General features: G+C 34.4%; 10 protein-coding genes and 1 non-coding gene across 11 annotated transcripts; 4 read left to right on the forward strand and 7 right to left on the reverse strand.

Moving 5' to 3' along the window:
* Window positions 1-554: 554 nt before the first annotated feature.
* Window positions 555-3,308, forward strand: LHS1 (Hsp70 family chaperone LHS1; the record flags this gene model as incomplete). Its single annotated transcript, XM_004179428.1, has 1 exon — window positions 555-3,308. One exon carries the CDS (start codon window positions 555-557, stop codon window positions 3,306-3,308), a length of 2,754 nt encoding a protein of 917 aa, XP_004179476.1.
* A 445-nt stretch (window positions 3,309-3,753) lies between these two features.
* STV1 (H(+)-transporting V0 sector ATPase subunit a) lies at window positions 3,754-6,474 on the reverse strand (the record flags this gene model as incomplete). Its single annotated transcript, XM_004179429.1, has 1 exon — window positions 3,754-6,474. One exon carries the CDS (start codon window positions 6,472-6,474, stop codon window positions 3,754-3,756), a length of 2,721 nt encoding a protein of 906 aa, XP_004179477.1.
* A 583-nt stretch (window positions 6,475-7,057) lies between these two features.
* Window positions 7,058-7,168, forward strand: TBLA0Ctrna10L. Its single transcript has 2 exons — window positions 7,058-7,096; window positions 7,124-7,168. It is a non-coding gene; the product is annotated as a tRNA-Leu (tRNA).
* A 1,035-nt stretch (window positions 7,169-8,203) lies between these two features.
* TBLA0C01440 (uncharacterized protein) lies at window positions 8,204-8,989 on the reverse strand (the record flags this gene model as incomplete). Its single annotated transcript, XM_004179430.1, has 1 exon — window positions 8,204-8,989. The coding sequence occupies one exon, from the start codon at window positions 8,987-8,989 to the stop codon at window positions 8,204-8,206; it is 786 nt and encodes a 261-aa protein (XP_004179478.1).
* Window positions 8,990-12,434: 3,445 nt separating this feature from the next.
* Window positions 12,435-12,954, reverse strand: VMA9 (H(+)-transporting V0 sector ATPase subunit e; the record flags this gene model as incomplete). The annotated part of the gene is made up of 3 exons (XM_004179431.1): window positions 12,435-12,564; window positions 12,758-12,838; window positions 12,947-12,954. The coding sequence occupies 3 exons, from the start codon at window positions 12,952-12,954 to the stop codon at window positions 12,435-12,437; spliced, it is 219 nt and encodes a 72-aa protein (XP_004179479.1).
* A 468-nt stretch (window positions 12,955-13,422) lies between these two features.
* Window positions 13,423-15,153, forward strand: STP22 (ubiquitin-binding ESCRT-I subunit protein STP22; the record flags this gene model as incomplete). The annotated part of the gene is made up of 1 exon (XM_004179432.1): window positions 13,423-15,153. The coding sequence occupies one exon, from the start codon at window positions 13,423-13,425 to the stop codon at window positions 15,151-15,153; it is 1,731 nt and encodes a 576-aa protein (XP_004179480.1).
* Window positions 15,154-15,479: 326 nt separating this feature from the next.
* Window positions 15,480-16,916, forward strand: CBF5 (pseudouridine synthase CBF5; the record flags this gene model as incomplete). The annotated part of the gene is made up of 1 exon (XM_004179433.1): window positions 15,480-16,916. The coding sequence occupies one exon, from the start codon at window positions 15,480-15,482 to the stop codon at window positions 16,914-16,916; it is 1,437 nt and encodes a 478-aa protein (XP_004179481.1).
* Window positions 16,917-17,374: 458 nt separating this feature from the next.
* SIS1 (type II HSP40 co-chaperone SIS1) lies at window positions 17,375-18,436 on the reverse strand (the record flags this gene model as incomplete). Its single annotated transcript, XM_004179434.1, has 1 exon — window positions 17,375-18,436. One exon carries the CDS (start codon window positions 18,434-18,436, stop codon window positions 17,375-17,377), a length of 1,062 nt encoding a protein of 353 aa, XP_004179482.1.
* A 537-nt stretch (window positions 18,437-18,973) lies between these two features.
* RFX1 (Rfx1p) lies at window positions 18,974-21,562 on the reverse strand (the record flags this gene model as incomplete). The annotated part of the gene is made up of 1 exon (XM_004179435.1): window positions 18,974-21,562. One exon carries the CDS (start codon window positions 21,560-21,562, stop codon window positions 18,974-18,976), a length of 2,589 nt encoding a protein of 862 aa, XP_004179483.1.
* Window positions 21,563-22,909: 1,347 nt separating this feature from the next.
* Window positions 22,910-24,007, reverse strand: LEU2 (3-isopropylmalate dehydrogenase; the record flags this gene model as incomplete). The annotated part of the gene is made up of 1 exon (XM_004179436.1): window positions 22,910-24,007. One exon carries the CDS (start codon window positions 24,005-24,007, stop codon window positions 22,910-22,912), a length of 1,098 nt encoding a protein of 365 aa, XP_004179484.1.
* A 254-nt stretch (window positions 24,008-24,261) lies between these two features.
* Window positions 24,262-25,125, reverse strand: RLP7 (Rlp7p; the record flags this gene model as incomplete). The annotated part of the gene is made up of 1 exon (XM_004179437.1): window positions 24,262-25,125. The coding sequence occupies one exon, from the start codon at window positions 25,123-25,125 to the stop codon at window positions 24,262-24,264; it is 864 nt and encodes a 287-aa protein (XP_004179485.1).
* Window positions 25,126-25,219: the final 94 nt, after the last annotated feature.

A 25,219-nucleotide genomic window follows, 5' to 3' on the forward strand; every position in this document is an offset into this window, starting at 1 on the left:
GATGGTCTGTTATTGAAGTATGCAATATATATTTAGCTCGTATATGTAGTGATATACATGTTGTCGCAAAATGCCGTTATGCTTATGTAATACATTCTTCCAAGCATTACAATATAGGTAGTATTTTCTACATCTTGTAGGTTCCAATGATCTCTAGTAAAAGGTGCTATATTAATAGTGTCAGGCTATCAATCAAGTATGTATAGTGTGATATCTGGGAAAGCTATCCAAGCGTAATGTGGTATTGACAATATAAAACTCATCATAGCATTCAATAAAAAAGGAACTACTATAATTTAGTCGCGTCGCATTTGGAAGGCGCGTTAAAATTTGAAAAGCTTTCGGTCACAAACAGCGCTCGAAAGTTTCAGTAACTAATTTTCATTGTAATAGGCTATGCTGTTACTTATGTTGAATTAAGACCTAGGTTAAAAGTAGTTAGAAAAATATTCTTTTGTTATCCAAATTATTTTGTATTTGATTTAAAATTAGACATACAAATACATCGGTCTAAATATAAATAAGAGAGGTCTAACCCTTATACTCCAGTAACCATGAAAGTTCAGCTATTATTAGTTGCTATAATTGCTTTTTTTTCAAACTGCATCAATGGTGCGTTGTTAGGTATAGATTATGGTTCCAAACATCTTAAAGCAATGGTGGTGGCTCCTCAAGCTCCATTAGAACTAGTCTTGACCCCGCAAGCCCGTCGTAAGGATATTTCAGGTTTAGTGATACGCCATGCTGAACCTAACAGTAAGCATCTCGATAGAATATATGGGTCAGAAATCGGTTCTTTAAGTACCAGGTTTCCAGGTAACACGTTTTTAAACTTAAAGTATTTATTAGGTGCTTCAAATGTAATTAATGAAGATATTTATTCATTTTTAAGCCCAGGTGTCGAATTAGTAGAAACTAATAGAAATTCAGTAGCCTTTGTAATTGATGGTGTGGAATATCCACTTGAAGAATTAGTTTCAATGAATATTCAGGAAATTATCAATAGATCTAACTTATTATTGTCTGAAAAAACTAAGACTACTAGTGGTGTAAATACTATTGATAAATTAGCTATTACTATTCCAGAATACTTTAAGCAAACCAAACGTCAAGCTTTATTAGATATAGGTGAAATGACAACAGATTCATTAGATACAGTAGTTATTAACGATGGTATGTCTATTGCATTGAACTTCGCATTAAAGAATCAAAACGATTTTACCCCAGGTGAAATTTATTATTATATCATTTATGACATGGGTTCTTCTTCAACAAGATCCACTCTTATCTCGGTAGAACAACCTTTAAACACTTCAGAGCCTATGAGACTTGAATTTGGTGGATATGGATATCAAGATCAATTTTTTAACGGTGATTTTATCACCTTGCAAACTGCTGAATTAATTAAAGAAAGATTTTTTTCGAAACATTCTAAAACACACACTAAAGAAGATCTTGCAAATAACCCAAAGGCCAGGGCTAAAATTATTGAAGCCGCAGAAAAGGCAAAATTAATTCTAAGTGCTAATAATGATGCGTCTATCTCAATTGAATCACTACTCCCAGATTTGGATTTCCGTTCAACTATCAAGAGATCTGAACTAGAAAACCTATTAGAGCCTTATAAGGACTCAATTATTCAACCTATTAAGGATTCTTTATTTATTGAAAACCAAATGTGGAACGAGCCAAATAGTTGCATTGAATTAGCCAATATTAATGGTATAATTATGGCTGGTGGCTCTACTCGTGTGCCATTTGTTCAAAAAATTTTAAGTCAGTTTATTGATAAAGATAAAATATTGAAAAATATTAATGCTGATGAAGCTGCTGTTAATGGTGTTACCATTAGAGGCATTAAGCTGCTCGATGCATTTAAAACAAAACCAATTGATATCGTTGATCATTCTATTTATAATTATTCTATTGTTTCAAATGATTTAAAATTAACAGTCTCGGAAGGTTATGATCATAATTCTGCTTTGATATTTAAAAGAGGAACAACTTATCCTAACAAAACAAGTTTCGTTGTTAATTTAGAAGAAAATAAACTTGAAGACAGTTATACCATAACTACAGTAGAGGATAATAATTCTACAATCGATACGATTTTAATTACTACCAAAAACGCAAAGAAGAATTCTAATATAAAAAAATGTCCTAATGGAGTTGCTTTCAATTTTACTTTTGAATTAACAAAAGATAGATTATTCAATTTATATTCAGTCGATGCAATTTGTAATCAAAAAGATACTAATAATACTTCAACCTCGATAGCATTGCCTTTTACGATTACAAAGAGCCAAGTCAGAAGATTAACTAATAAAGAAAGAAATTTGATTAGAGAGAAGATCACTTTGTTGAACAAATTAGATGCTGAAAGATTCGAATTTCAAGAATCCTTAAATATTTTAGAATCACGCCTTTATGATATTAGATCTTTCTTAGATGATGAGCAGATTATTTCTAAAGGTCCAGCAAAACAACTTGATGAATTAACAAAATTATTCAGTACCTATTTGAAATGGTTAGAAGAGGAATCTATTGATACTTCAAAAGTTAAAAACAAAAAAGATGTTATTAAAATGACTAATGACCTAGATTCATTGAAGAAAAGCATTGAATTTTATATCAAAAGTTCAAATGAGCCATTAGATACTAAGCAATTTGAAAAATTATTGGAAAAATCGCAGGCTTTATTAGATCAAATTAAAGATATTGAAGAAAATTCAGATAGCACCTTAGTTAAATATAAAAAAAGTTTTATTAACATTATGAAGTCTGACATCCATGATGAATTTTCAAAGATTAAACTACCTCGTTATTTAACTAATGCCCTTTCAAGTTGGAACTCCACTTATACTTCCTTTATTGATGAAGTTCATAATTTAGAAAATATTTTGAAGAAAAAAATCTTAAAGAAAATGGCTCGTGAAGAATTATTCGATATTAAGACTTCAATAGATGATTACTTAAGTGCTTTAGAACCACAGATTGCATATTTTGATAAAGCAATTGAATATAAGCTTAAAGAAATTGAATCTTCATATCAAAGAAAATTGCGTGTCTTAAAGAGAAAAGAAGAAAGACAATTAAAAAAATTACAACAACAAAATTCAACAATTTCAAATGGAACTGTATTAAATAGTACGGTCCCATTTTCGACTGATAATACTGAAACTGTATCAGCAACTAACACGAAGAGAAATAATAAAGCCTCGTCACCAAAGCCAAAGGCAAATAAATTGTCTTCATCTAAGTCATCTAAATCAAAAGATAATAATAGAATCATTAATGATGAATTGTAAATGAAACTCTATCTTGTGTATTATAAAACAAACTAACAAATCTTTTTAACAACTTATTTAATAATTCTCATAATAGATATACATACATTTTTACCATTTTAACATATAAATGCATTAAGCGAATTTATATAATAGAAAAGTTGAATTAGTTGCTTATTAGTAAATAAATAAAATTATGCATATTATGCAATGATAAATGAAATTGGAATAGTAGAATAACATTAACTAATTTTTAGGCAAAAAAAATAAAGATAAAAAAAGTAGGAAAAGCAAGTAAAGAGTTATATTTATTTCACAAGTTAGTATATACGGCTATGAATGAAAATTAATTGAATGTTTCTATTTGAATATAATTTATTTTATTTTCTATCAAATGTTTCTATTTGTTTGTTAATTATCGCTATAAAGTGACTAATAGATGAAATGTTTAATTATTTTATTACTATTATTGTTCATCATCGTCTTCTAAATGAGCAAAGGTGAATGGTTCATATGCATAACCTTCACCTTCAAAAAATTTAGACATGGCTTCAACCCAAATTAGACGTAAAGCATGAAGCATAGCAGAAGTACCTTCCATAAGAACTAAAATACAGACGGTTAACACAAACCACATACCAAATAAAAACACAACTTTAGCTACTGCCAATGGGGAACCTGAATTTTTTGAAGAAAATGCGTTTGAAATTGTCATGTCCCATAGAACAGTTGATAATTGTGCATGAGCTAAGGATAAAGCCCACAGACGTAAATATGAGGCGGTATGAGAAATGCAATTTAAACAAAATTCAATAGTATGGATTACCTGATGGATCATTACATCACCAAATTGGAATCCTTTTGGCTCATCTTTATTTTCATTATCATCATAACTACCAGCATTTTCATTACTTGTTTCATTTGTGGAAAAATCAGTAATTATCATTTCATCGCCTGCTGTTGCTTGTGAGTCTAAAATTGATTCGTTAATTCTTTGATCATTGATATCTTGATAGCCTAATTGAACGGCTCTTGAGTTTTGTTTTCTTAAAGTTAAGGGTTTATATAATAAGAGCCATGGCACACAAACTAAAGCAAAAATCAATAGGAGCTTTTGTATAATACCTTGGCCAGGATATAATTGCTCATCAATTACACCAGGAGATAAAAACATATTAATTAGCATATTCAATAAACCTGGAGCTGGCTTACCATCTTTAATCCAATCTTTCGACCATTTATAGACGATTGTTATGGATAAATAACCAAAAATAGATTGCATAAATATTAAACCTGGAATGAAGTTACCAATGATATCAACTCTTGAGTTGTTATTTTTATAATTAATGTAGGAAAAGCAAAAAGAATAAGTCATATGAATAAAACCAATTAAGATTGATAATTTCATCTTATAAGAGTTTGTAAACAGTAAAGAATTATCAGTACCATGCCAGGCCCAATCTAAACCAAATGGATAAACACCTATCTGAGTTGCTTCAATTGCATCACCTTCTTTAAAATGCTCAGGCCATTTCCAGCCAGAGTTGAATAAAGTCATTGACTTTGAAAAAATATCATTATATAATATACCTGTATAAATGGAGAACCCACCCATTAATACAAGGACATATCTACCTGAGTAAGCCATATCGAATATTTCATCTCTTCTCATGTTATCAAATTTTGATTCATTGATAATGAAGTATATGGCAATTAAGAATAAAATAAACCCATGACCTGTATCACCAAACATAATGGCAAATAAAAATGGGAATGTAACGATTGTTGCTAACCCTGGATTGATTTCTCTATAAGTGGAAACCCCATAGGCATCCACAATAGCTTGAAACCCTTTAGTAAATTTATTTGTACGATAATAAGTAGGTGGAGACTTATTTGTCTTGATAATATTCAACACTGGTGTATATTCAGAACCAATGGATTCGGAATGATCTTTTAATGAGTTCGATACGAGAGTGACTTCTGATGAAGGTATCCAACCCTCTGCGACTAAACCATGCGATTCTCTTCTAAATAAATTTAAGGTTGCATAAATATATTTTTCTCTTTTCACGAGAGCAGACCATAATGGCAGTTGATCATTAACAACTAATAATTCAGTATGCAAAGTTTGTTCAGTAGTTGTTACAATTTGTTGTAATTCTGAAATTCTATCATTCAATTGATTAATTGTTTGACTATTTGTATTTCGTAAGGGATACACTTTCCCATCCAGGGAATCAATGACTCTTTTTGCCTTATTTAAAAGGGTTTCACCGTGTGTAAAAATAATAAAAGAATCCTTTTCAATTTTTTCATTAGAATTTTTGGCTGAATCATCAATCAACGGTTCTTCAATAGGGAAGTTTTGGAAATATAAATTACCGCGTAATAATCTCCAAAGTATTCTATTGAGTATTTCTACTTTAGTTCTATTGATCGACCCAGCAATCATAAATTTGTCATGTAATCCTTGTTCAAGAAATCCATAATTATCATCACTAAATTCATCAATATTATTTGTATCTTGATATGTAGTCAATTGTTGAGTAGGATTATCGAAGGAAAATGCATCACTTAAAGTTTCACTAATAGCATCTGCATTATTAATATCATCAGTACTATTCAATCTAAAGTCATCTACGTCGAGTCTATCTCTTCTTTCTCTTGATATTCTACCGACAATGCCAGGGTTGATCTCAAGAAATCTTCTGCATTGAAAAAATACGTGTCTCTGTTCAATGAAGTTGTTCAATTTTAATTGTAAATCATCCATAGAGTCATTCAATTGTCTAACTCTCAATTCAAAACCCTGTATATCATGAATTAATTCGTTGATGTTTTCTTGATTAATTCTATCAAGGGTCTGATACAAATTTGTATTCAAATCAGGTTGGACAATCTCATTACCTTCTTCATTATAATGTAAGAAGTATTTCCAAGTGGCACCAGAATATTTCTTGGAAATATCTTTCAAATAAGTAACTAATCTTTCAATGTCTTCATATTTCCTCAATTGAGACACATAGCCTCTTTGGAATGAGTTTAATTGAGTGTTCATATCTCTGAACATAATATTCCCCAGTCTACCAAATAGTGACACCACTTCTTTTGAAGTCTCTAACGGAATATATAATTGAACATAGGTCATTGGAGCTGACCTATAAATAGATTCTTCATGTGACATTTTCAGATGAGTAAATCTATTGGCTTATATGTATGGTTATGCAGTCCTCTATATGTCGCAGTGTAGCAGAGTTATAGGTTATGGTATCAGTTAAATGGAGAACGATGAAGTAGTTATAATTATAAATATATTTATTATTTTTCTATTTTCGTCTCTACAGGGGTGGCGGACATATATGAGCCAACAGGTGAAAAATTGTAGAAAAAAAAAAAATAAACAAAAAGGTGCAGTATAATACAGTTGAATAAGAATGACGCGTGCAATATGTACACGGCTTATGTATTATAAATATGTGATGATTCCTACGTTTGATGGGAATGTTTTGAATATTTTTATTGGAACTTTCTTTTAGGCAATTTACTCAATTTTAATTAATGTGATGTATTTTCCAGTAGATTCCAATTATTAAGTTGTCAATAAATCGTATTATGTTTGTTTGTGAAATACAAATATATGAATAGTCTGCGTTAAGCCACGGGACAGAAACGGAAATAGTTCGGAACATAGTCGTACGACATGATAGCACGTTCCATTTTTGTCCATTTTATTTTATTTTTCTTTTCAAATTTTCAGCGAATAATAAGGTTGTTTGGCCGAGCGGTCTAAGGCGCCTGATTCAAGTGAAAGCTTAGCACTTAAAAAGTGGAATCCTCAGGTATCGTAAGATGCAAGAGTTCGAATCTCTTAGCAACCATTTATTTTTTACTGTCACGTAGTGTGAGCTACGTTTATCATGTTGTCACAATTTTTGTGATTCCAATCTATGTATCTTGTAAATTCCTCCTCTTTTTTCTATTGCAGCAAATTGGGGTTCTAACTATATTATACTTGGTATAAAGACTCTATTTATCTAACTGTGTATGGTAATTAAGATATTAATATTTTTCTCTAGACTTAGAAACTCAACCCGTGCGTTGCTTTCTTCGCTCTGGGCTTTCTTCATTTGTTCTTCGTGTAAGATTGTTCCTTTTTATATTCACATTCTCGAGTTCTTGTTTTATGTTTCTTTTTCGTATCACGTGATTCGTGTCTGATCTTGATAAATATATACATAATTATTAATCCTTGAAATCACGTGATACATAGTCTTAGAATATGTGACACAAATGTATAAATCAGGATCCCGTGATAACGGAATGAACATGTAGATTAACAAGTAAGTGAATCATGAACATAAATTCTATTTAAGAATCTAAAGCTAAAAGAATAAACTAGAGGGTTAAGGTAGAACAAAGAGGTAAGAACCAGAAAACAAAAAGGACGAAATACAAAAGATGGAAGTGTATAGTGAACAAATCGGAACGTAATAATAATAATATTTAACTTACATAGGCTCAAGTATATAGTTGTCTAGTTAAATAACCAGATGTTATTAAGCTAGCAGCAAAAAACATATACAGCTGATGGTAGAAGAGATTAAAATTGTTGCCTTATTTAAAAAAAAAATGAGGAACACGTGCTCAATTTAAACAGTAGTATCAGTAATTTATAATCTGTTATGGATTTATAATAGACTATTTTATTATCTTTTTTAGGCCATAATTTAAAAATATATAAGCATATAAATGTATATGTTATGATATAGTTAACAATAATATCTAACTAAATAATGAAAATTATATAACTTGTAAATTTTTTAAAAAAAAAAAAAAATACGAAGAGTTGTCTTACCTTCTTAACCAAGTTGTTTTGTACCGGTACAATTAAAGGTACCATCCTTCATTATGCATTAAAACTCGGCGCATTCACACTCGGCGCATTCACGCTTGGCACTGTCATCTTTGGTGCATTCAAATTCAGTACATTTACAGTTGGCACCGCCATCCTTGGTGAATTCACGCTTGGTACAAATACACTTAGTACCATTACTCTTGTCATCATTACTCTTTGTGTTATCATTCATGGCACATTCGCACTCAGTACATTGGCTCATGTTACATTCATTCTTAATGCATACACTCTTGGCATTTTCATTCTTAGCACTCTCACTCTTGATGCAGTCATTCTTGATACAATCAATCTTGATGCAATCATTCTTAATGCATTCAGTATTACTGCTTTCATTCTTGGTGCATTTATTCTTGGTACAATCATTCTTGGTGCAATCATTCTTAATACATTCAGTCTTGGTGCTTTCATTCTTGATGCACTCAGTCTTTGTGCTTTCACTCTTGGTACCATCACTCTTAATACATTCATACGTGGTATAGATACACTTGGTACCATCAGTCTTGGTATAGATAGACTTAGTGTAAATACACTTGGTACCATTGGTTTTGGTGCAGACACATTTGGTACAGACACACTTGGTGCCATCACTCTTGGTACAATCATACGTGGTATAGACACATTTGGTGCCATCACTCTTGGTGCACTCGCATTTAGTGTTGATGCACTTCGAATCCTTATCAATTGTACACTTACCGATGAAGCTTGATTTCCCTGATTTTTCTCCCTTAGTACATGAGCATTTGCCCTCGTTAGGTTGAATTTCTGACTTTTTATTAAGTGTCATTCTAATTTTTTTGGTTTTGTTTTTTTTGAGTATATTTAGACCTATAATAAAAATTGTTTGTATGTATTGTACTTTCAAAATATCAGAAAAAGATATATTTATGAATTAACTGAAAAATATATTATCTTTGTTCTTTTATATAATGTTGCATTTTGAATCGAAAAATTTCATATTGTTTATTTTGTCATTTCCTTTTGGTTACATTTACTTCCCCAAACATTAACTGAGGAAAATCCTCCAAAATTGTCTCCCTACTAGTAATATTTACTCAACTTCATATCTAAATAATAGCCTAAAGCACAAAAAAAAGAAACGAAATCGACCAAAGAAATCAGCTCACATAAATAGGATTTTTTTGCTGACTAGTAACATCTTGTTATGTAAAAATCTCTATTTAATGACATTATTTTACCACCCTTAGAAATTTGTAGAATCTTATTCAAGCATCAAGGTAAAAAGATAAAACAAAATTGTACGAATGATTATATACGCAATCAATAAAGAGTAATTGACTATAAAACTAATACTAGTCAAAAATAATCTTTTTTCTCTTCATTTTTTTTTGGATTATTCTTCTTGGTAAAATATATGTTGACATATTTTTGCCTCCATGAAAATGGCTCTGGTTGTGTATAAGCTACATATTCTATAAATTTCTGTGATATAAGCTACCTAATTAATTATATCGTTATTAATTCGACAGTTTTTTTTTTACTTCTGCTTCAAATATCCTTCAGCTTCAACCCACCATTGCAGTATACAAAGACTAACTAGAGCTTGTTCTTTATGTCATTCCTCATTTGAAGTTCATTGTTCGTCTTTTTGTTCATTCTTGACTTCAATTTTGACTTCATTTTTTTTAGACATTTTTTATGACGTCTTTTTATTCCGAAGGACAATACACAAATTCTTCGTAGCCAATGTTTCAGGCAATAAAAATAGGGAATGTGTAGGAAAATGTATTAACACGACCGAAGAAAATCATGATTAGATCTCAGTTATTCATTGAGATACTAGCTTGTTTTTTTGGTATGCGTCTTGGGTAAAAAGGAGTAATTGAAAAACTAATTGATAAGTAATGGTTATTCTATCAAGAATTTCGTTGTTATAATGGGGACCTTTTAGGAAACTCATAAAATATTTAGGCACACAATAGGAAAACCCGTATAATGAAAACTAGATGTGGTTAAATATTTATTTACTTTCTCATCTTATATTGTAAAATATATATAGCCAGAGTAGTCATATTGTACCATAATTAGTATTTTCACAGGAAATATAGGAAGTAACTATATTTAAGGTTTGGTATTGATCCTTAAGCCTACTGTGCTTAGTATACAATTTAACATATGGTAATTCTTCTTTGAAATAATTGAAAACTGTTTTCAGTTTAGATAAAATAAATATATTAATCTTACATTACGTTAACATTATTGTCTTAACTGAACCATCTAGAAAGGAACTCATTGTTGTCAAAGTTTATTACTATGCTGCAATAGAAAATGCACTAAATCGAGTTTGTCGAACTATTTTCTTAATAGGGTGAATGTATGCAAATATATTTAAATATAATTCTAAAAGAAACTCGAATTCCTGCCTAAGTCTGTAGGGGTTTCCCTCTATATAGTTTCGATTTATTTTATAATACAAAATCTCTATTCTCTTGAGGTATTATTTTCCATAAAATTTCCCTCGAATTCGATTTTTATATAGTAGAGTCTTCAGATATGAAGTTCCAATTTTGGCTTTTAATACTTTTTTCCTTTAACATATGATAATAGAATTGATTAAATTTATCCTCCAAAGCTTTACTTACTTAAATATTTTTAGGATTAGAACGGTAATTAATAGTTATTCTGTGAATATGAATCTTTTTTAATAATAATTTTTCTATCATCCAATAAGGGTTAAGGAATTTAAATCCACTGTAGGTATGTAACTAAAAGTAAAAGAGAGGCATTGTTTGCTTATATCTTTCAAAATAATTAAATTTTTATCCATAATTGAACTTATTCCGTATCTAAAGTTATTATTTAAAAGCTATCTTTTAACAGAATAATATATGTTTTTAAAGCTTCTATTGAAATATTTAATAAACTTATTTAAATAACAAGTAATATTTTTATGTGTATCTTATTTTTAATTAACAAAAAATTCTTTCCTTACAATGAATATAGGCCTTGTAGAGCATATAATTATTTCTTGAAATACTTCCAATAGCTTATCAACAGATATGAGTGTAGTACTACTGATTCAACACAGTCTAAACATAAAAAAAGTATCTTTATAGTATGTTTTGTGTAATGAGGTTATAAAAATTAGGCTAACTTTAGTTGTTAATATTGTACGTCATTAGAATCCTTTGTATTGGTATTATTATTAGTCATAATTTAGAGAAATACTCCTTTGTAGAAACCTCCTACCCTTTTAAGTAGGAATAAAAAATATATAAACAACATAAAATACAAATATTAGAAATCGAATAAAAGGTTGCTAATTTATACATTATTTTTGAGCAAGAGATGTCAATTCGTCATCGTCTATAGGTGAAAATTTTTCACCTAATTAACATCACAAGAGTTGTATGTTTTTCAAGCTTAGTGTATCCTTTAGTAGTTACATGATGTACTTAATTTGGTGACAATAAATAATCTATTTAGAATTTTGATCAGCATTTGGACTGTTCAAAATATTTGTACTCATTCTTCAATATCTTAGTTGAGTTGTTTGTTGAATAATTTTTATATTTATTTAGTATAGAAAAAGTTCCTTACTTATTTAGGAAAGGGAGTATATAATATACAGTATATACAATGAACAGTTGGAACTACTGAAATAAGTTCGTGGTAATTTATACTTCAAAAAATAGATAGATCTTTTATCGAACCAAAGCTACAGCTTTGACAGGTTTTTATTAGCAACATATATTCGTGTCGTACTCGCTTTTATCATGAAACAGTGTATCTACTGCTTTATGTATGAAAATTATAAAAATCTAATAATTATATATTAGTGGCAATCATTAATTAATAATATTATTTCTATAATCTAAGTATAATACTTATTAAAATTTTTATTATGTATTACGATACTCCAAGAACTTAAAATAATAAACAAAACATAAAATATATTTTTAAAGAAAAAATTCTTAATGCAACCAACACTACAAAAATACTGTAAAATTTCAACTTACCATTATCATTAGTATTCTTATTATAATTTTATAATTACTAATCTCATTATAAAACACGTCTATATTAACTAATATAAATACAAGCTTTCCAGCCAACATTATTGGGGTATAATTTCAATTGTAAAAAAACCAGAGTAGCAGATAAGTTATTAAAATTATCTGAAATATTTTGAAAAATAAAATAAAACACATTTCAAAACATATATTTTACAAATGTGAACCTATTTTAGGGAAATTTCCGCATCTCAAAAATTAATCTGCAAATTCAGGTCTCAAATCTGAACGACGTGGTACAACTAATGGATGTAATTGAGCCAAGTATGTAATAGCCCACATTAAGAACATCATGGCTAGTGAAAGAATAACGGTACTTCTCCAAACTCTATTAAAGAAGATACTCCATCAAAATTTTTACAAATGTATCAATTAACACAATGTAGAAATTTAAAATTAATATAAATGTTAGTAAATTGCTTCAAAATTATTGAGATGATTTACAAGTGTAAATCAACTTAACGGCATATAAGATAAAGTTAATGAAAATAATTTGGGTCTTCATTGTTAAATAAACATACGTTCTATTTTCTTGCGGGGCAAATCTCCAGAAGATAGCAGAAATGGCAGAAACAGCCAAAAATGTGAATACAACAGTGTAACTAATGCAAAATAAGAAGTTAATTTAAAGCATTGTTAGTAAAAAGGAGCTGGTTATATTAAATGGTTTTAGTCTCAAAATAAAGTAAAACCAATATATTTTAACATACAAACTCATATTGTGGGTAACTATGGAAGGCCTATTATTTAATTTGCACTATTAAGACTTTAATTTTAACAATCAAATGAACCTGGTTCTTCTATTAATAACTAGTCTGTTTTTCTCTTTTTTTTTCACTAACCTTTCAGTTTGCATTATTGTAAACTAAAGGTGTCTGTAAGCCCGAAGAATGAATACGGAATTTTGGGAAAATAAAGCTGGTAAAGCTAAGGCCAAAAGAAAGGACTTGAAAAAAAGGGTCTTAATCTTGACAATATCCAGGAAATTTAAAGATAAGGACAATATTTTAAGCATATTTATTCTGCTCGTTCAAATTGGAATATAAAATCCTCGATATAATGGACAAAGGATTGAGCACTGGACCAGTACCGAAAGCCGTCGTGGAATGGCTTTTCAAAGTTATCCAACCTGTATGTATTTTAAATGTTCCTAAAAAGCAATTGGCAATGATATCTAACAAGTTCCATGTTACTAACAATTGTGCAACATATATATATATCTTGTTTAAGACAGATTTACAAAGATGCTAAAGCCACTTTCCATGATTCTATGGTAGTTTTGAGCGAATTTAAGCAGTTGAGACCAAGAACTCGTGTTTTCACAAATTCTGAAGGTAGTTCAGAGCTATTACTCTGCATATATGGGGAACCTGTACCAGAATCTTCCATTCAAACTCCTGTATTAATATGGGTCCCCCAAAATTATCCTGCAGAACCTCCTAATGTATTCCTAGATTTGGAAAAACTACAAAATGCTAGAATAAGAATCAGTAATCACATTGATTCTAACGGTAGAATATTTTTACCCATTCTAAATAAGTGGGACTATAGGACTTCTACATTACAATCACTACTTATTGAATTAATCCATACAATCTACTCTACCACACTCGTTGATCCTGTAATAAGTGTATCACCTGATAAATTTAACTCATCAAGACCAATGGGTAACCAACCAGTACAGTCACCACCTTTACCACCTTTACCTAGCAAAAAACTACTCGAGCAACAATCACAATCTATTCAAAACGATAGTATTAACAATGATCAACGTGATAACAATACCTTCCAAATACCCTCATCATACAAGCAAAATGAAATACATGATTCTTCCAATAATGAGAATAATTATCAAAAATTTGAATCTACTCCATCAATATCGCCTTCAATAACAGATATATCCTCTCAACAGACCACAGGGTCGGATACTTCCATACATTTATCAAAACATATGGTCGACACTTCAATTGATCATCAATGTATGGAAAGAACACAATATAATGTGGATAATTCATTTAATCCACATTTCAATCATCCAAATAATTCCAACCAATATATTAGAAATAACTCTAATCTGTCACATTCATCATACAATACAAATTCTATCAATATACCGTTGGAATCTTCCTCTATGAAATCCCCACAACTTCCACCTAAACCATATTTCAACTCTAGAATAAATTCTAATAATTCATCAATCAATCAAGCAGTTCAAACGAAACCATCTCTTATTTCGCCATCTGCCAATACTGTGCCCCTTAATACAAATAATACAACTACTGTTAAAAGTGATATTCATATATTGCCAATTAATCAAAACATTAATGCTAGAAATAAACCCCCATTAAAACCACCTGCACCTCCATCCATTGATATATTAACTTCATATGATAATAACAAGGATACTGGTGATCCAAGATATAAAGATGCCATTAATCAACTACAAAATACATTAAATTCATTGGATATTACAGCTTCTAATAATTTAGAAAGTCAAGTGATTAACAGGAAGAAAGCTATGGAATCTGCATTACTACAATTTGAAAATATGTATAAATATGAATGTGACGTTTTGAAAAATACTGATGATCAAATTAATCAAAAATTGCACGATATTGAATCTCAAGAAATTATACTAGATAAAGAAATTCAAAAAGTAGATTTGTTTAAAGAGAAAAATAACGAGGATCTATTGGATCCTAACACACTCGCCAGTGCTGAGACGATTGCTATAAACCAATTATATGAATTGGTGGCTACTGATTATGCACTTACAGATTCAATTCAACTTTTAAGCAGACTTTTAAGCCGTGAGATAATTACACTAGAAATTTTTGTTAAAAAAAATAGAGAATTAGCAAGAAAACAGTTTTTAACTAGAGTTCATATAAATAAGATTACACAGTATTTAGTGTAAAAAACAATCATTATTTGCATCATATTTTATTTTTCATTTTTCATTTTTTATTTTTTATTTATTTTTTTTTTGAGAGGGAGAGCAATATTATCACCATGCACGATTACGGACTAAAAGAAAAAAAAAAATTTTCACGATGAGCTAAGTTTTGAAAATTTTGAAAAATTTGGATCGATGATAATAATAATACTCTTGTAAAATATTCACTATATAGTAATAACACTAATTAAAGAAAAAGAAGTAAAACATATTTGGATTGTAATTGAAATTATTTTTTTTTTACTTTACCTTTTTTTAATTGAATAAGATTTAAATCAAGACGAAAAATGTCAAAAGATTATGTTATTACACCAGAAGCTAGTGGTTCCGTTGCTAATACTAGTGAATGGCCATTATTATTAAAAGATTTTGATAAATTATTAGTTAGAAGTTCTCATTACACTCCTATCCCAAATGGTTCTTCCCCATTAAAGAGAGATTTAAAATCATATATTAGTTCTGGTGTTATTAACTTAGATAAACCATCTAATCCATCATCCCATGAAGTTGTTGCTTGGATTAAACGTATTTTACGTTGTGAAAAGACTGGTCACTCTGGTACCTTGGATCCAAAAGTTACTGGTTGTTTAATTGTTTGTATTGATAGAGCTACTAGATTAGTCAAATCTCAACAAGGTGCTGGTAAAGAGTATGTTTGTATTGTTAGATTACATGATGCTCTAAAAGATGAAAAAGATTTAGGACGTTCATTAGAAAACTTAACTGGTGCTTTATTCCAAAGACCACCTTTAATTTCTGCTGTTAAACGTCAATTACGTGTTCGTACAATTTATGAATCTAATTTGATTGAATTTGATAATAAAAGAAACTTGGGTGTCTTTTGGGCATCATGTGAAGCAGGTACTTATATGCGTACACTTTGTGTTCATTTAGGTATGTTGTTGGGTGTTGGTGGTCATATGCAAGAATTACGTCGTGTTAGATCTGGTGCTTTATCTGAAAATGATAATATGGTTACATTACATGATGTTTTAGATGCCCAATGGGTTTATGATAATACTAGAGATGAATCGTATTTAAGAAAGATTATTCAACCATTAGAAACTTTATTAGTTGGTTATAAGAGAATTGTCGTTAAGGATTCTGCCGTTAATGCTGTTTGTTATGGTGCCAAATTAATGATTCCAGGTTTATTACGTTATGAAGAAGGTATTGAATTATATGATGAAGTTGTTTTAATTACTACTAAAGGTGAAGCTATTGCTGTTGCTATTGCTCAAATGTCTACAGTTGATTTGGCTTCATGTGATCATGGTGTTGTTGCTACTGTGAAGAGATGTATTATGGAAAGAGATTTATATCCAAGAAGATGGGGTCTTGGTCCAATAGCACAAAAGAAGAAACAATTGAAAGCTGATGGTAAATTGGATAAATATGGCCGTATAAATGAAAACACTCCAGAAGATTGGAAGAAGAATTATGTGGATGAATCTGCTGAAGGAACCAAGACTAGTGAAAAATCTAGCGAAGAAACTAAACCATTAATTAAAGAAGTTGAAAAGAAGGAAGAAAAGAAGGAAGAAAAGAAGGAAGAAAAGAAAGAAGAAAAGAAGGAAGAAAAGGAAGAAAAGAAAGAAAGAAAGAAAAGAAAGAAAAGAAGGAAAAGAAGGAAAAGAAAGACAAAAAGAAAAAAAGAAAAAAAGAGAAAGGCAGAAGATGAAGATGGTGAATCTGAAAAGAAGAAGAAGAAATCCAAGAAATAGTTGTAGCAGTGATTATCCGCAACAATCTTTGTAAATTAAGTTCAACAAAAAAATATAAACAACAACAATTATATGTATATTGTAATTCATTTTGTATGGCATTTTGATATTTTCTATTTAATTTATATATATAAAACACAACATTATTACAATACCTGAAAATCATAATAAAATTGATTAGAAAAGATTATTTTTTTTATTTTTTTGATAAATTATATATGGGATCATTATGTTTTTTTATTATATATTATATATTATATATTATTATGATTATTATTGTTATTGTTATTATTATATTGTACAATTCTAGATCTATAAAGAATTATATTGTGTTACAACCAGTTGTAACTACTTAAAAAAGAAGGGGAAATAACTATGCTTTGAGCGAAGTGATAATGTACAGGCAAAACAAAAGATGCAGTTGTAAGTGCGATAAATTTGTAAAATGAATTTTTTTTTTAGAAATTGTCAGCAATGGCACGTCTTTGAGAATCGGTTAAAGATATTGGGTAATTAATTTTATATTTAATAATCAAATTACCTCTTTGACCAGGGTTTTTAGAAATCGGCATACCTTGACCAGGATAAGTATTTTCTTCAGTAGGTTGTACCGGTTGAGATCTCGAGAGTGGTAAAGTTCTTCCGTCTAATGTTTGTAAAGTCTTGGAAAACCCTAGTAAAGATTCTTTAAAAGTAAGAGGTAAAGTATATATGATATTATCACCGTCTCTCTTGTATAGGGGATGTTTTTTCTCTTTTATAATGAATTGTAAAGTCTTTCTACCACCAGTAGAAGGGTTATAATCACCATGATTTTTATAGGTTAGTTTTGTACCTTCTTTCCAACCAGGTTTTAAATTGATATCGATTTGAACTTTTTCAGGTTCTCCACGCATCCCCTTTCTACCTATTTTAAAAGATTTTTTCTTACCAGTGAATAAATCTTCTAAACTAACAGGGATATCGACAGAGACGACTTCTTCTTCATGAGGTGAAGCAGATGAAAAGCCACCTGGCATACCACCTGGCATACCACCCATACCGGCGGGCATACCGCCCATACCACCTGGCATACTTCCCATCCCACCGGGCATACCACCCATGCCACCTGGGAATCCGCTTGAAGAAAATCTTGCACCACCAGCACCACTTGGGAATCCACTACTGAAACCTGAAAAGCCTGAATCGTTTGAACCAAAGAATTGAGAAAAGATATTAAATGCATCATCATTTGAAAAAGAATGAGTAGAACCACCACCGCCTGGGAAACCTGATTGGCCTTGGAAAGAGGGACCACCATTTCTTGCAGCATCCAGACCATATTGATCATAAACTGATCTCTTGTTGGAATCGCTTAGGATTTCAAAAGCTTCTGAAATTTCTTTAAATTTTTCAGTATCACCAGTAGGTTTGTCTGGATGATATTTCAAAGCTGCCTTTCTATAACCTTTTTTAATTTCTGCATCTGAAGCGGAGGATGAGACACCCAATAGATCGTACAATTTAGTTTCTTTAACCATGTGTAAGTTGTATGTGTGTGTGTGTGTGTGTGTGTGTATGAGGTTTTGGGGTGGGAAGATTGTATGGAAGCCAATGGTTAGGGAAGCGAGAGCGGATAATAGTGTTTTCTTAAATATACCGAGAAACAAATAGTAATAAATAATAGTAATGTATAAGGTGTATTTCTAGAATATTCTATTAAATTTCTAGAAAATGCGAGATTGAGCAAGCGAAAGTGAGATTGAGCGAGCAAAAGTGAGAATGAGCAAGCGAAAGTGAGAGTGAGCAAGCGAAAGTGAGAGTGAGCAAGCGAAAGTGAGAGTGAGCGGAAAATGTATGTAAAGGTACAAATGTGCATTGCCAAATACAATCATGTAATGTCACAAAAGAAAATGCTTGAAAAATGCTATGCAAATATATATATAGATATAAGAGTAAAACGTAAATAACTGTGTATGTGTATGTGTATGTGTATGTGTATGTGTGTGTGTAAAAAAAAAGAAATAGAGGAAGAGGTGAAACAAACAACAATGATGAGCGAGAGTGTATATGTTAAATTAGAGATGTATAAACTTGCCAACTTCGGAACAATAATTTAATAATTGTAGAGTGAAATTTTTATTATAAAACCAAGTTGTAGAGTTTATGGAAGATTTTAAAAGTAATTCTTCCATGACTGATTCCGAGAATCTTGCCAATTGGAACATCAATTTATCAGGGGAGATGTCGTTTGTAGTGGATACGAAATCACAATAGGATTTGATCAAATTGTTTAATGCAGATTGTTCTGTTTGGTAATCTTGTTCATCGGAATCACTATCTGAAGTGGGTGTAGGCAGAGGAGGCAGGAGAGTATGAGCAGAAGAGGTAGTGATTTGTTCTGTAGAGTCTCTGAGAAGTATAGATATTTGAATCTTGAGGAAATCTTTGATGAGGTTCATGATGGGGAGAGGAGAGACGACGACGGTTTCTTTGACGTCCTCGAGATTGATCACTTGAGCCCAATCGGATTTCATCTGTAATTTATTTATATGAAGAGATTTGATGAGTAAGCGAGATAATTTGATTAGACGAATTAATTTTTTCAATAATTTGGCAAACATTTCGACGATTTGTAATTTTTTAGAAACAATGGGGACAGGAAGATCGATGATGGATTTCGAGACGAGATGAGGGTAATCATTGGCGAATGATTGTAATCTGTTTAATTTATTAGTTGAGATGGAATACGAACATAGAACGTATTTGGATAAGTATTTGATCAATGCAATATGAGTGATTAAATCGCATTGGAAGATCCAATCAAACAATGGTTCGGAGATGAACAAATTATACATCTGTGGGGAAACGGACCCTGAATTGAAGAGGGAAATACAATTGGGGATTTCATCGAATTTGAAAAATTGGATGTTTTCGAAAAGGGTATTACAATACACGAAATACAAGGATTCTAAAGAGGAGATAATGTCTATATCGGATTGAGTCAATTGGTTTTTGGGGATTGGAGGGAATTTCAATTGATTGTTTTGCAAAGAGTTGTGGATGACGTCGTTTTGGAAAACACATGCAAAGAGATCTTTGATAAAGATCATTTCGTCGTGTGGAGTAATGGGGGAGTTGGAAGGGGAGTTTATGGGGGAGTTGCCATTAGTGATGGCACCACCGGCGCTTGCGCTGGCTACAGTGCTTACACTGGCACTGACACTGGCGCTTGTGCTTGCACTGGCGCTTGCACTGGCACTTGCACTTGCACTTGCACTGGCACTGGCACTGGCACTGGCGCTTGAATTGATGGATTCAGAAGCTGATAATGACAAAGCTGTAGGAGGAGGCATTTGCAAAGGCAGCGGGGTTGCTGATGCTGTTGTCGTGGTAGCAGTCGTAGTAGCCGCATTGATTCCCGGTGAAGTGGGGAATCCAGGGAACGGAGCAGAGAAGGCCGATGGGAACAACGACTCTTCTGGTGGAACAGGCTCGTCCGAAAGAAGTTTCAACCCACAATAATGGTACTTTGATTGACCACGGATCCCCAAACGACGGGTGGTCAAGTCTGGGAACACTGCACGGATCAATTTACCCAAGGAAGCTTGCGACAGAGGCTTGAGACTGTTGGAAGCACACGACGAAGCGTACTGGGCAAAGATACGCCCACGCGGGACATACGAGTCGCTGTCTGAGCGGCAATTCTGGAGCAACCACAGAAACGCGTAAACTTGTCTTTCGCGTTCGCGGTTTTGTTCTGCGGCCTGGATCTCGGACTTTGTATGCGTTTGTAGGTTCATGCCGAGAACGTCCATTTCAGCTTTTTTCACCACCGAGACGTAGTTGGAGATTGGTTGATCTTTGTAACGTTCTGCGATGGTTTTGGCCATTGCTTCTTGAGTATTGCGACGGACGCCTTGTTTGCCCTTGGCAGCCGCGCCTGTGCTGGCGCCTGTGCTGGCGCTGGAGCTTGCGACAGCGCCAGCGGGGACCATTCCCGTGGAGACCGTTCCCGTGGGGACGGTTCCCGGTGGGATCCCGGTACTATTGGAAACGCCGAGCCCTGTAGCAGGAGGAGAACTTGCCGGGTTCATTACTGTGGAATGGAAGCTAGACAGACGCTTGAGTTTGGGGTCTGGCTGGACGGCAGAGGTGTAATGGGGAGGCGCATGGTACTCTGAAGGCTGAGCATGTGCTTGTGTAGGAGAAGTGTGCTGGCGTTTGGCAGAGGGCTCGTCTGGCGCCGTGGGCGTGGCGGCTGGGTGCTTGTTGAGCAAGTAATAGAAGGGCGGCTGGGCGGAGGCGGAGGCGGAGGCAGAGGCAGAGGAGCCAGCGCCAGAGCCAGCGCCAGAGGCGGCTGGCACTGGCGGCACATGCAGGCTAGGCAGCAGCGGCTGGCCCAGCAGGTGGTGGATCGAAGGCTGGGCCAGACGAGGTGGCGCGTCCTGCTGGGACTGCAGTTGGGACTGCAGTTGGGACTGCATTTGTATCGGGGACTGCATCTGCAGCTGCGATTGGGCTTGGGCCTGTGAAAACTGCGGTGTATGCGAGAGCTGGGGCGAAACGTGCTGTGAAGCGTGCTGTGAAACGTGCGGCGAAACGTGCTGTGCAGGGTTTACCCAGGGCTGCGGCACGGGCTTGGGTGGGTTGGTACGGGGAGCCATGGCGATGGGCTGCTGGGCGGCGATGCAGGGCCAGCAAGGCAGGTGTTTTATACGCCAAGGCGACGAGATTCAAGCACGCTTACGCTTACGCTTACGCTTACGCTTACGGTTGCAGCTCGGCCAACGACAGCGGCACATACATGGACAGCGGGCCGTGGGCACGCAGCCGTGAATACGCCGTGACATACGCCGCAGGCCCTACGTCATGGTCGTCACTGGCACCAGTTGTCATTGGCGTTGCCGGATCTTGCTTGCTTGAGGCCAAAGCGAGATGCAAAACAAGGCGACGCAACCAGGCGAGAAAAACAAGTCGAGGCGAATCGCAAAGTAAGCGAGGGGTAACGTGACGCGAGACGCCTGTGTGCAAAAGTGCAAAAGTGCGAAGCAACAGGCAATGCGCCGCGGAATGTGCGCTGCTGCAGGCTGGTCTGCGCGGAACCCTGGCGGCGCAGAGAGGAGCACAGACGGCGCGGCGGCTCGGCTCGTGCATGCAGGCGCCGTGCCTCTTGATTGTCTGGACGGGCCGAGGCAGAGGGAGGCAGAGAAAATCAAATATCACACAGACGGCCTGTACGGCCCGTTGCCAGTGGCGAGGTCAGGGTGAGCCTAGCAGGAGCAGCGCAGAGGGCGGTGCAGCGGGCAGCGGGCGGCGGGCAGCGGGCAGCCTGCAGCGGTGTAGGCGCAGAAACACTGGGACAGACTGAGCCGAAATACTCGCGCCCTAGTGCAGACAGCGTCAGCACATTCCACGGCTCGGAGCATTAGCTAATCCACAATCAACCGATGCTACGGGTTACTCATGGAAAGGAGCTAAGACGGGCGAAAAGCGAGTGGGAGGCGCCTAGAGATACAGGGAGACAGGGTGAATTGCAAGGAGCAACCGGCATTCTTGAACTAATAGGGGATTGTGTCTGATCCGGGCCGATCTAGGGCAGGTGCGGTAGGGCAGGCGCAGTAGGGCAGGCGCAGTAGGGCAACCGAGGTAGGGCAACCGAGGTAGGGCAACCGAGGTAGGGCAACCGAGTTACACCATACGATATCTGCTCCATACTACGGCAATCAGAGGCAATAACGTCGTGAGGCAACCGACGTAATACAGGGCCCTAGGCAAGCAGGCCTGGCAATACGTAATGACAGCCCTGCATGTGTAGAGGCTCAAGGAGTAGCCGAAGCAACAAGATCTCATTGCATCGGTGTCGGTATCGTAAGATACGTGTTGGCCCTGTGTCTATGCTTACAAATAATAGTGAGGCTTGATAATTAAGGCTCGATAATTGAGACTAGATAACCGAGACTAGATAATTTATAAGCTAAAGATTAAATTAGGTTTTATACACGGCTATACAGTTAGTTGTGCTCCAAGATTCTCCCCAACTCCTGTGCAACAGCGTCTCCAAGCTCACTCGTAGTGCTGTTACCCCCCAAATCTGCAGTTCTGATACCCCTGTCCAATACAACACTCACTGCTCTCTCGATAGCTTCCCCCTCTTGTACCATATCTAACGACAGTTTCAACATCATCGCAGCAGATAAGATCGTAGCCACAGGATTCACTTTGCCCCGTGCCAAGTCCGGCGCAGATCCATGGCAGGGCTCGTACAGCCCAAACGCCTTGTTCTTGTCCGGTAAGGATGCCAAAGATGCACTGGGTAATAACCCCAATGAGCCAGGAATCACCGACGCCTCGTCCGAGATGATGTCCCCAAACATGTTGTTCGTCAGGATGATACCGTTCAACTGAGTGGGGTTTTTCACCAACATCATTGCTGCAGAATCAATCAATTGATGCTGGACTTTCAAATTTGGGAATTCCGCTATTGTCTCGTCCACTGCCGCTCTCCACAATCTCGAAGACGCAAGAACATTGGCCTTATCCAACGACCAGATCGGCAAGGGTGGGTCGTTTTGCAAAGACAAGAACGCGGCCATCTTGGTAATCCTCTTCACCTCCTCAATCGAGTATTTTTCACTATCCCATGCAACACCACTCCCGTCATCTTCTTGACGCTCTCCAAAATAGATACCACCAACCAACTCTCGTACAACTACAAAATCCGTCCCCTTACAAACTTCTTCTTTCAATGGAGACAATCCAATCAACTTGTCACTAATAAACTTACATGGTCTTAAATTCCCATACAATCCCAGCTCTTTTCTAATCTTCAATAAACCTTGTTCCGGTCTAACTTTCCCCGTCCCCCATTTAGGTCCGCCTACTGCACCCAACAAGACGGCATCACTCTGCTTGGCGGCTTCCAACGTTTCATCTGGTAATGGATCCCCGGTCTTGTCAATAGCATCACCTCCAATCAAATGGTATTGGAAATTAAACTTGACACCATGACGTTTCTCTTCTACAATTTTCAAAACTTTAACTGCTTCTTCCACAATTTCTTGACCAACATGATCCCCAGGTAATACAACAATGTTTTTAATCTCTACCATTTTGTGTTTGCGTCTGCGTCTGCGTTTGCCTTGTTTTACATAATTTTGTATGATTTTTCATATACCCCCCTTATATATTCAACGTTTACACTTACTCATCGCTCAACGCCGTTACCGCACCGCATTCTTCTTTTCATGCCGATACCGGAATGTTTACTATACAAAAAAACTACTTACACATTTTCACTTGCACTTGCACTTGCACTTAATCTACTCTACAAATGGAAATGCATTTCGCACTCCGCATTCACACCTCAGTTGATCTTAGACAATATTTCATCAACATCAACCTTGACAACTGGTGCATTACAAGAATTATTAACCATTCTTCTCTTATTTTGATATTCCTTGGCTTTAATCTTATTCAATTTACTCAATGCATTAAACCCTGAAACTTCTCTATTCAATTTAAATGGTTCCATGAAAAAATTACATTGATTGAAAAATTCCCCCATTTGCGCAATCTCATGTATAATATCCTCCATACATATAACACCACACTTCTCTCCCAATCTTTCTTCAATCAAATTATTATCATTCATTACAACACTATTTCCTTCATCATTGATCACTCTAGCTCTCTTTTGAATAATAGATCTGATAGAGGCCAACGAAGGTGTACCAACAATCACATATGGCGCAATCAATTTAAACAATCCAAATGTTTCATTCGTCAATTTAACAAATACACCACTGTTTATATCCACCAACCTTAGAACCTTTAAAATCTTCCAAACTTTATGTGGCATACTAGCTAGATTGGGACCTTTGACTCTAACAACAAACAATAGTGTTGGCTTACCATCATATTCTATTTTTTCTTTAATCAAACTTTCTTCTTCATCTTCCTCGTTGTTTTCAATTTCTCTGATTGTTAGAAAATAGTTTTTACGTTCCAATTTCTCCAATTTAGAAATTCTCTTGATTCTTTCCTTTTCTCTCCCTGTAGCTAACGTGTTGGATGCAATACTTTCAATTCTAATAAATTTATTCTTATTCTTACGATTTTCTCTTTCTTTAGCCAATCTTTTCTCTCTAGATAACTCTTGTTTTTCTAACCGGGTTCTATCAGTATTTCTTCTCTTACGAAGTATCACTTCTGGGTTTACACTAGACATATTTGTATTTGGCTTGTTTGGCTTTGCTTGTTTATTTTATTGTACTACGATTATATAGCATAAATTTATAATTATTATTTTTTTTTTTTTTTTT

The sequence above is a fragment of the Henningerozyma blattae genome, chromosome 3 (genome assembly GCF_000315915.1).
Source record: "Henningerozyma blattae CBS 6284 chromosome 3, complete genome".
Taxonomy (NCBI): Eukaryota; Fungi; Ascomycota; class Saccharomycetes; order Saccharomycetales; family Saccharomycetaceae; genus Henningerozyma; species Henningerozyma blattae.